The 10,802-nt window shown below is 48.6% G+C and overlaps 1 protein-coding gene across 2 annotated transcripts in view; it reads right to left on the bottom strand.

Moving 5' to 3' along the window:
* CGN (cingulin) overlaps positions 1–10,802 on the bottom strand; it is a 54,537-nt gene that overhangs the window by 10,180 nt on the left and 33,555 nt on the right. For both annotated transcript variants that reach the window (XM_035097881.2, XM_035097882.2), the window contains exons 12-17: positions 10,467–10,673; positions 9,188–9,445; positions 7,201–7,371; positions 6,304–6,465; positions 4,966–5,055; positions 2,749–2,832 (exon numbers count right to left, since the gene is read on the bottom strand). In XM_035097881.2, the coding sequence (XP_034953772.2) occupies positions 2,749–2,832; positions 4,966–5,055; positions 6,304–6,465; positions 7,201–7,371; positions 9,188–9,445; positions 10,467–10,673 (972 nt within the window). The remainder of the gene's footprint in view (positions 1–2,748; positions 2,833–4,965; positions 5,056–6,303; positions 6,466–7,200; positions 7,372–9,187; positions 9,446–10,466; positions 10,674–10,802) is intronic.

Below are 10,802 nucleotides of genomic sequence, written 5' to 3'. Positions count from 1 at the left end.
TTTAAAAACAAACAAACAAACAAGAGTCATCCCACAACTGCTGGTTTTCAGCACTGTAAGAAAGCTTCCATTCCCCTCACCTGCAAAAAGGAATGTTGGGAACTATAGTTTTAAGGGTGCTGGGAACTGTAGCTTTGCAAGTTCCCAGGATTCTCTGGGTGGAAATAACGTGCTCTAAATGTATGGCACGTAGGCCAGTCTAAAATCTGTGGCTCTCCAGGGCTCCACCTCCCAGCAGCCACTGGGGCCAATGGCAAAGGGGTTGCTGGGAGTTGTAGTCCGGCAGCGCCCAGAGGACTGCAGATGTTCTAGCCCCATCCCTATTGTGAAAGAAGCAGGCTTCACCCACACAGAGAGGCAAGACGTAGCTCAGCTTCTCGTGAACCTGGGGGCCTGGGAGAGGGTGATAATACAAGAGGAAATCTGTGTGCAAAGGACAATTGCAGGGGGTTCGACTGGATGACCTTGTGGGGTCCCTTCCAGCTCTGCAATTCTATGGTAATGAAGGTCTCTACGGGGAACGCTCCAAGCCGCATGTGGCTGGCATCCAAGCAGAATGTCGCCGGGGTTGTTTTCGCCCTTGTTAATTGCACGGCAACAACAGCTCGTTTATTGAAATGAATCAGGGGGGGGGTGTGGATTTTGAAATGGTGCAAATTACATAACCTGTCCCATCCTACACCCCCCCCCCCACCGCTACAAGCCCAGACAGGAAGGGCCTCTTGCAGACGCAAAAGGCAGATCTGGTGGAGAAAGAGGCCGCTGGGGAAGTTTCCCAGTCCAAACACGCTTCCAAACAACCACTACTTCAAACACAGCCGAAACCCCCTTCCACTGTCCGAATGCCAGTTGGGGGGCAATCTTAAACCACTCTGGGAATTTCAGCTCTGTGAGGGGGAATAGGGAGAGAGGGGTCTCTGAGGAGCTCTCAGAACCCCAGCAAACCACAGCTGCCAATTTTATTTTATTTTTGAATTCTAATCTTTATTTTAAGTATTAAATCCCTCTACCACAAAAGAACAAAAGAAAAGAAAAGAAAAAGAAGTCACCTCACATACAAAGATTTTTTTTACACAGAAAATAAAATTCCTTCATAAATTGTGACTTCCCTCATCCTCAATAGGGCTCCATCATTACCTTGTTGACTGCATATTTGCATATTTTAAAACTTATCGTTAATTGTTTATATTCATGGTAGACTATATCGCTGCAGAGGTTATTCAAAACATGTCAAAGATTTTATCTGAGAACAAGGTTCTTTTCAATATAATTTGAACAAATCCCGTTCTTTGTTAAACTCTTGGTTTGTTTGATTCCTAATTTCCCCTGTCATCTTTGTCAATTCTACATATTCAAATAACTTTGCCTGCCATTCCAATTTAGTTGGTATTTTATCTCTCTTCCACCATCTGGCGCTGCCAAAATTATTTGAAGGGGGAGGCAAAGCTCTCTCTATTTCTGGTGTGAACTTGGACTCAGAAGGATTAGAAAGAGAAACAACAATAGCCGGAATATCGTCTTAGGGTGAGACATGGGCTGGATAAAAAGACTTGAAGATCAAAATCAATAAATAAACTAGCCCCAAGTCACCACCATTATAAGCTTCTGGGGGTCTTAGTGGACCACAAGCTTAACATGAGTCACCTTGTCATGCAGCAGCAAAAAAAGCTAACACTATTCTAGGTTGCATGAACAGAAGTCTAGTGTCCAGATCAAGGGATGTAATAGTACCACTCTATTCTGCCTAGGACAGACCCCACCTGGAATACTGTGTCCAGTTCTGGGCACCACAACTTAAGAAAGATGTTGACAAGCTGGAAGGTGTGCAGAGGAGGGCAACTGAGATGATCAAGGGTCTGGAAACCAAGCCTTATGAGGAACGGTTGAAGGAGCTGGGTATGTTTAAGCCTGGAAAAGAGGAGACTGAGAGGAGATAGGAGAGCCATCTTCAAATACTGTATCTAAAGGGCTACTGCATGGAAGATGGAGCAAGCTTGCGGCAAGAATTTTATTAGCACAGAACTGGAAACAAGAGGAATTGCCGAGGAGCATGCAGGAAGAATCCGAGAACAGCAGGACCAGAAGTTCATCAAAGACTGGATTAAATTTGTAAATTATTTGAAAGACAGTTGTAGTCAATTAAATACGCTGATAGGATTGCAAGAAGCTTTGTAAGTATAGATATAAAAATCATTGTAGAAATGAAATTTTAATGATCTATTTTGGATGCTATGGTAAAAAAAAGCAATGGTTAAGTAGTGAAAATGCAGAAATTTGAATTGAAAAATAGAAAATCATAAGGAAGGTTTGAAGGAAGTCATGGCCCTAAAAAGCCAAAAAGTATTATATATGAGGAGAGATTGTATTGAAATGTATTGAAAAGAATTACTGTAAAATAAATAAAAATGTATTGGCAAGATTGAGCAAGGTTGTTTTCTCCTGCTCTGGAGAGTAGGACCCGAACTAATTGCATAAAGTTACAAGAACGGAGATTCCATCTAAACATCAGGAAGAGCTTCCTGGCAGTAAGAGCTGTTTGGCAGTGGAACGGACTCCTTCAGGAAGTTGCAGACTCTCCATGCTTTCAGTGGTGGGGGAGCAGAATCAGCCAGTTATCTGTGTAACTTTAAAATCATATGCGGTGGCAGCAGCAGGAGGAAAGCGGGAGGAGGATCCCAACAGCTTCCAATTGCTGAGTCGGCAAAGAGAAGATCCAGACTTGACCGAACACGCCAGCCGCAGCCTTACCTGTCTTTCCAGCGAGATCTTATCGCACTCCAGGTCCTGCCGCACAGAGCGCTCTTGAAGGAGCTCGGCCCGAAGCTGGTCAATCTGGAGGGAGACAGAGAAAGGAGACGGGGTGTCAGCCCTGGCTGCGCCAGACTATCCCAACCCAGTGCATGGATGCAGTCTGCAACCAGCTGTGCCCACCTCAGTCCAGCCACCAGAGGAACTGGATGCCATGAGGAGAGGGGCAGAGAGGGAAATATCCCTCTCCTCTGGGATACCATGGGCAGGTCGCAAGGATATCAAGGCCTCCCCAGTCCAGCATAATGTAGATAGACTGCCTCCAGCCCTGGAGGTTCCACAATGAAGTCAGAAGAGCCCTGCTACTGGATCAAGCCAAGGTGGGGGTTTCCCATCTAGCCCAGGACCCTGTTCTCCCAAATGCCCCAACGGGAAACTCCCCGCAAGCAGAGCTCAAGTGCAGCAGGACTCTCCCTGCTAGCGATTCCCAGCACCTGGTGTTATTCAGAGGCAAGCTGCCCAAGGTCAGTGGAGGGAAACTATAGCCGTCACGGCTAGTAGCCACGGATATCCTCCATTAATTTACCTTATCCTCTATTAAAGCCCTTTAAGTTGGTGGCCATCAGTGCCTCTTGTGGCAGGTAGTTCCACAGTTAATCTACGCCTTGTGTGAATATTTTGTTGGGAGCCACCCAGAGTGTCCGGGGCAACCCAGTTAGATGGGTGGCATATTTTTATTTTATTATTATTATTAATTATTATTATTATTATTATTATTATTATTATTATTATTATTAATGATGAAGTCATTCCTTCTATATGTCTGGAAACTTCCAACTTTCAGCTTCATTGGCTGGGCCTGATAAAAGTTCTACCCTGACCCATAATTTAGTTTATCTTGATTCGTTTTTATGGTTCTCCTGGTTTTAGTTGTGGTTTTAATGGCACCAACATTTACTTAATTAAGTGGATTTTAGTTTCATTCCATCAACCATTTTATTTGCACACTGCTTAGAGAGCTCTCTCTGAATGAACAGCTTTTAAATGTTCATATTAAATAAAAAGAATTGCTTTTTAAAAGATTTTTAAATTAAGATTTTCCTATAGTGCAGTCAAATTACAATTGCAGAAAATACAAGTCTAATTTATAAAAAATGTTTTTAAGTGAGGTTCTTTTTTCTGGATTCTTTGTATGCTCCCATTTACTTTCCCTTCCCCATTTTTAAAAATGTTATCAGCCTACCTTATAGGGCTGTTGTAACAATTAGGGGAATGACGTGCATGTGAAACAGCATTACTGTATTTTTAAAAACGGCAGGAGGCCTCCTTCCTAGGAAGATGACACCATTGTGCTGCAAGAGGAGCTAAAAATAGGCGCTGGCATGGTTTTTTTGTGGTTGAGCGAAGGTCAGTCCTTAAAATACAGGCACATAGAACCCTGTGGCACCCTTTGCCAACCACACCTGAAAATTCTACAAAAAGAAGGATTTGTGGTTCTCGTTTGGCCCAGCTGACCAGGCTGCTTTGTGATTGAAGGCGCTTCCTGGGTGCAGATCAGAAGCAAGCCAACAGCATGTAAAACCTATATTGTAGTGATAGGAGAACCAGCTATTAATCTACCCAATCCAGCTAAATTCTCCTTGAAATTAATGAACCTGAGTCAGCCACGCCCATTATCCCCAATGGCTCTGCTATGAGTAGGGTTAGCATGGATACAATCCAACTATTTTATTTTCAAAGTTGTTGAATACTTATTTATTTATTGCATTGATGCGCCAAGGAACAGGGGGTTTCCTAACAACGTTCAGCGCTTGTAGCAAACTACAGTTCCCAGGGTTCTTGGGGTGGGGAGCTGTGGCTATTTAAGGTGGTATAATAAAAGCTATTTAAATGGATGTGTGATTGCGGCCACCCTAAGGGCAGCTTGACAATGGACAGGAGCGGGCCTCCCACAGAATTCTGGGAGTTGTAGTCTGTGCTGCCTAGAGTTGCCGAGAGACCCTGAATTCCTTTCACAGGGTTGCAATTCTCAGAGCCCTCTTTGCAGGGAACTCTGGGAACTGTCGTTCCATGAGGGTATATTCTAACAACTCTCAGCACCCTCAACAAACTACACTTCCCAGAATTCCTTGGGGTTTAAAGTGGCACAATGCTGCTTAAGACGCAGCCTGCGTTTTGCAAGCAGCCAAGATGCCAACAGAGCGTCATCTCCCCTACCTGGTCTCTCGTGCGGTTGATCCTCTCCGTCAAGAGCTCCACCGTGTTCCTTTCCTCATCCAGCTCCACTTCGAGACGTTTCGATTTGTCCTGAAAAGCCATTTTACGCGTTTAATCAAATGTTATCTCCTATCCCGCTCATGAGTGCAGGTATCATTCAGGCAATAACAAGAACATAAAGGCTGCCTTCAAAAATGTCACAGAAGCTCTGGAACTGTGTGGAAAAGGGGCACAACAAATTGTTATTTGCGGGGGGGGGGGGACGCAACCCTGAGCAGAAGAAAATAGAGTATGTGTTTAACAATGTTTCATTTATATACCAACTTTTCCTCCAAGGAGCTCAAGGGGGCCTGCATTTTCTCCCCCTCCCCATTTCATCCTCACAACCACCATGAGAGGAAGGGCTTAGGGACAGTGAGTGGCCCAATGAGCTTCCTGGTCTCCCAGGTCATAGTCTTACAACCCTAACCACCTCTAGCCAGTGGGGTGCAGTGGCAAGAGTGTGGTACTACAAACTGGGAGAGCAGGGTTCAAATCCTCACTTGGCCAAAAAGCTCTCACTGGGTGATCTTGGGCCAACCGACAGTCTCTCCGCCTGGCCTACCTCGCAGGCCTGCTGGGAAAGATAACATCAGCAGAGGGAAGAATTCTACAAGCCACCTTGAGCTCCCTGGAGGAAAACGCAGGCCAAAAACACAAATAAAATTCTGGCGAGGAAAAAACCCAAACCATCAGACCGCTTGGTTTAATTTCTGCATGTTTAAACTTGGGAAATACGTTTGCAAAGGTGTTGCAGCAGGAGGAGCTGGAAAACACATCTGTGCAGTGTTGCTATTTTTAAGCACATGCAAAAATTATCAGGTTTTACCAAAACTGCTCTGAACTGGGAGTGGGGTTTTTGTAGCAGAGACAGATGAACCAAACCGCTATACAGGTAAAAAATCTGGACTTTTTGAAAAGCAGCGCTGCTGCCTCCTGCTGTTGGCTAGGAGGCGTTGCATGCATGGGGGACCCAGGCCAGAATTTGACAAGGAGAGGAACCCGCCCTCGTTTGCAGATCAGTTTGTCCCATCTACAATTCCCACAGTTCTCTGTGAAGGAGAAGCGATTCTTAAGCCCCCCTGGGAGCCAAATGGGGGCAGGGGGAGTCTCCTAGCAATTCTCAGGACCCTTGCCAAACCACAGCTCCCAGAATCCTTTGGGGGAAGCCAAAGGCTGTTTGTGAAGAGGCATTGCATCACTTTAAACGTGTGCTGGAGCCACGGGTCTGGAGGTCTGCTGGGATTCTCAGTTCAGGAAATACCCGGTAGGAAGGCAGGGGAGGGAGGAAATGCGAACCTCCAGGGCCTTGACTTGCCGGGATCGATCGTCTTGCGACCTCCGCTTGGACTCCATCTCCTGCTCCAAGTTGTGGAGGCGCTGGGCCAGCAGTTCCTTGTCCAGGACGGCGTTCTCACGCTCAGCCTGGGCGTCCTGCAGGGCCTGCTTGAGACGCATCACCTGGAAGGGAGGGAAACAGAAGTGGGTTTGCAAGGGAGTAGACCAGCCTGCCTTTCTGGAGGAATCAGAGATTCGAACCCAGGCCCTGCCTCTAACCAGGCACTTTTCCCCTTGCGGGAACCCCCCTTGGATAACCCTTGGGTGTTGCTGGACTACCATCTCCCATCATCCTCGGCTGCCGGCTGGGGCTGCTGGGAGCTGAAATCCACATTTGCCCTATGGCCACACCGACTCTGCCGGAGGCAGCCTCGGAAATGCTTTGGCAGAAGCTCACAAGGCGGGAAAGAAAGAGGCAGCCTTCCTCTGTCGATGCGTTACCCTAACATCAGAGAGACTGCTCCTGCACAGGGAGGTTCTATTGGGAGTGAAGAAGGATGCTGGATCAGGCCAAGAGGCCCATCCAATGCCCACTGGGAAAGGTGGTGCAGAAGGCGCGGGGACCAAAGAGTAGGCGGAGCCAGCGCAATGAAAGGCGGAGCCAGCTAACTCTAGTTCCTCCCCATCCTTGTCCTTCCTGCTGAGTCTCATGGAGACCAAAGAGGAGGAAGCAGACAGACAGGGACAGCTCACCTGGCTCAGACGACTGGCCCCACCTAGCCCAGTGTCCACTGCGACCTCTGGGGTCTCGCAGCCCCCTGCTCATTCCATAGCCCCTTCCTTGCGTTGTGTTCGCCTCTGATTTTGAAAGCAGAGAAAAGGGGAGCAGGGCCCTCTTCCCTCCCCTCCCCATCCTACCTCGTCCTGCAACCGCCCCAGGTTGTACTGCATCTTCTCCACCTCGGTGTTCCTGTCTTTGGCCTGCTTCTGGGAGTCCGTGATCTCCTTGCGGGACTTCTCCTTGTATTCCTCCAGCTGAGTCTGCAGCTTGGACAGGGCGCTGTGGGATTCTTGAGCCATCTGATCTAGCTGGAGAAGAGGAGAGGAGGGGGACTCCAGGTTAAACTTCAAGGAGGATGTTTTAATCGAGACCCGTTAAGTCACCCTCCTGCTTCCAAGGTCCAGGAAGATGGTTAACTCCCTTCCCAATTTCCCCCCGTCTCCAAGAAGAGGGAGGATGGCTGGCTCCCCCAATTGTCTCCTATTTCATAAAACTAGAGCAGGGATGAGGAACCTCGGTATTTTGGATTTTCAATATATGTATATATACAGCTGTGGGAGAGCCACAGTTCAATGGTAGGGCATCCAAGGTCCTCTCTAACACACACACAGCTAATTTCTTTCCAAGACACACACGAAATACAGGGTCTTTGGGCATCTCTGCACAGCCTGCCCAAGATGCTGTGTCTCTCCCTCTCAGGACCAATGAAGTCCAAGGCATCATCTGCTGGCCGCTCCTGTCATCGCCTCATCTCCCTCCACCCTTGCGGGGCCTGTCACAATCCTGCTGCTCTGTTAAAAGCCCCGCCAGATCACCCGTGTCAGCTCCTTAAACCTCAGCAGAAAATGGGAGCTGGCAGCAAGGGCCTGCTACCTAATGATCTGGCTGTCTTCTCATGGCCGGCTGGGAGCAAACGCCACCTCCCTCCGCAGTGCTGCAGAGGTGCAGCGGCCAACTTTGCAGCAGAGAGCAGTCCCCCTCTACAGGACCCTTAGATGGAGCTGAATTCAGTCCACGTAGAGCCCTAATGCGAGGCAAGGCAAGGGAAGGCAGAGGCACGCCGAGGAAATTGGTTTTGCAGGCCTGCCAAAGCTGAGCAAGCCAGCGCCCAGGTGAGGGCATTGCTAGGAGTCCCAAGTATTCCATGTTTAAAAATATAAAAGTGATCAAATCAAGGACACCAGGAAGGGAGGCAGCTTTAACCCCACTGGGGGACAACCCACTCAGAAGTAATCTGAGCACAGAGCCTTCTCAAAAAGGACAGGGGGCAAATCAAGAGCATGACAGTTGGTTGGTGAGGTCATGGCCGCTAGCCAGTTGGTGCTCATGAGCAACTGCCATTTGCTTCAATGGGGCCTTCAAAGGATAATTTCAAAGAGAACAGGGCTTACTCTTTAAACCAGCCTTTTCTACACCTGACCATGAGGCCTGGTACCCTAGGGACCCTAACTCCGTGGTAGAGTATCTGCTTTGCACACAAAAGGGCCCAGGCACAATCTCCGTGCAGGGATGGGAACGTGCCCTGCCTGCAACCCTGGAGATCTGCTGCCAGCCAGTGCTGAAAACATTTAACTAGGTGGGCTAATGGTCTGAGATTGAGAATTCGGCAGCTTCCAGCAGGTCCTCTACGAAAATAAAAGAAAAGGGCAGCAGAACTTAAGAAGAGCCAATGGCCCATCTGGTCCAGCCTCCTGTTCTCACAGTAGCCAACCAGGTGCCCCCAAGGAAAACCCACAAGAGGGATTTGAGCATGGAAGCAACGCTCCCCTCCTGCAGTTTCCAGCAACTGGGATTCACAAGCATTGCTGCTTCCATCCGTGGAGGCAGAGCAAAGCCACTGTGGCCAGGAGCCATGGATAGCCCTCTCCTGCTCCATGGATGTCTCTCATCCTCTTTTAAAGCCATCTAGGTTAGTGGCCATCAGATTAACTACAAGCTGCGTGAAGTCGTCCTTCCTTTCTTCTGTCCTGAATCTTCCAACATTCAGCTTCCCTGAATGCCTCTCTGAGCTCTAGTGTTAGGAGGGAGAAAACCTCCGCTCTACCAATCTCTCCATGCCATGAATAATTGTTATAGACGCTTGCTGATTAATCAGCAGCGGCCAGCCCGCCTGGGGGGCCCCACCTCCTTCGTCAGCTTCCCGATGCTCTTGTCCAGCAGGCGCTTCTCCTCCTCCAGCTCGCTCTTGGCCCGCTTGAGCTGCTCCTTCTGCGCCAGCTCCTCATGGAGGGTGGCGCTCAGGTCCTGGTGCTCCCGAGAGAGGCGGTTGAGGCTCCTCTGGGCGTCTTCCAGGCGGCTCTCCAGAGACCGCTTCACCAGAAGCAGCTCCTGTTCCTGGTCCGTGGCGTCCCCCAGAGACTCCTCCATCTGTTTGCGGTCGGACTGGGAAGGGGTGGGGGTGGAGGACAACAGTGCAAGAGTTCACGTCAAAAAAGGGAGACAGCAGTAGTACATAGCGCAAGAGATCTGCGGCTGCTCCTTCAAGTCCCTATTACTTAAGGATGTTGTTGGACTACCACTCCCATCATCCTTGATCGCTGCCCCTACTGGCTATGGATGATGGGAATTGTAGTCCGACAGCATCTGAGAACCCAAAGTTGAGAAAGCCTGGTGCCTTGGTTGTCGAACGGCTTGGCTCCCGAACAAATCGGCTCCCCAACACTGCAAACCCGGAAGTGAGTATTCCGGTTTGCGAATGTTTTTCAGAAGCCAAACGTCTGGTGCGGCTTCCAATTGAGTGCAGGAAGCTCCTGCAGCCAATCAGAAGCCGCGGCTTGGTTTTCGAATGGTTCCGGAGTCGAACAGACTCCTGGAACGGATTAAATTTGACAACCAAGGTACCACTGTAATAGTCATCCTGGATAGGTCAGTTGGTTAGGCAGGGGTCAGCAAACTTTTTAGCAGTGGGCTGATCCACTGTCTGCCAGACCTTGTGGGCGGACTATATTGGGGGGGGGGGGGGAGAAATGAATGAATTCCTATGTCCCACAAATAACCCAGAGATGCATTTTAAATAAAAGGACACATTCTACTCATGTAAAAACACCAGGCAGGCCCCACAAATAACCCAGAGATGCATTTTAAATAAAAGGACACATTCTACTCATGTAAAAACACGCTGATTCCCGGACCGTCTGCGGGCCAGATTGGGTCGGATTCGGCCCCCGGGCCTTAGTTTGCCTATGCCTGAGTTAGAGCATGGTGCTGATAATGTCAAGGTTGAAAGTTCAATCCCCATATTATTTTTATTTATTGAATTTATATACCGCCCTATACCCGGAGGTTCTCAGAGTTTTAGTCTGGGTTGGGATAGAGTTCACTGCCACGGTGTGAAAATAAAAAGGCTTGCGAGAAACTGCCCCCAACCTCTCCCTCGATATCTCCCCCCCCCCAAAAAAAGTACCTCCAGTTTTGCAATCTTCTCCTTCAGCCTGGCCTCTGTCCCCTGCCAGTTGTCTGCAAAGTGCCTGTACTCCTTGAGCTGCGTCTCGAGGCCAAGAATCTTCCGCCGGAGGTCGTCGTTCTCCTCCTGTGTCTCCCTCAGGGTGGACTCCACGGCCTTCTTCATCTGCTCGGCTGCCTCCTTCTCACCTTCCAATGAGGACTTTACCTGATGGTGGTGGGAAAGAGACAAACAGGTTAATTTTTTTTAAAAAAAAAGAGTTAGGCATTTAAGTTTTTTACTTATACATTGCATTAATTTTACAATCCGTTTAACATGTCAAAATTCGACTTCTTT

The sequence above is a fragment of the Zootoca vivipara genome, chromosome 17, assembly GCF_963506605.1.
Source record: "Zootoca vivipara chromosome 17, rZooViv1.1, whole genome shotgun sequence".
NCBI classification, from domain to species: Eukaryota; Metazoa; Chordata; class Lepidosauria; order Squamata; family Lacertidae; genus Zootoca; species Zootoca vivipara.
Note: the sequence above shows the minus strand (reverse complement) of the source record. Positions and strands in the feature narration are given on the sequence as shown.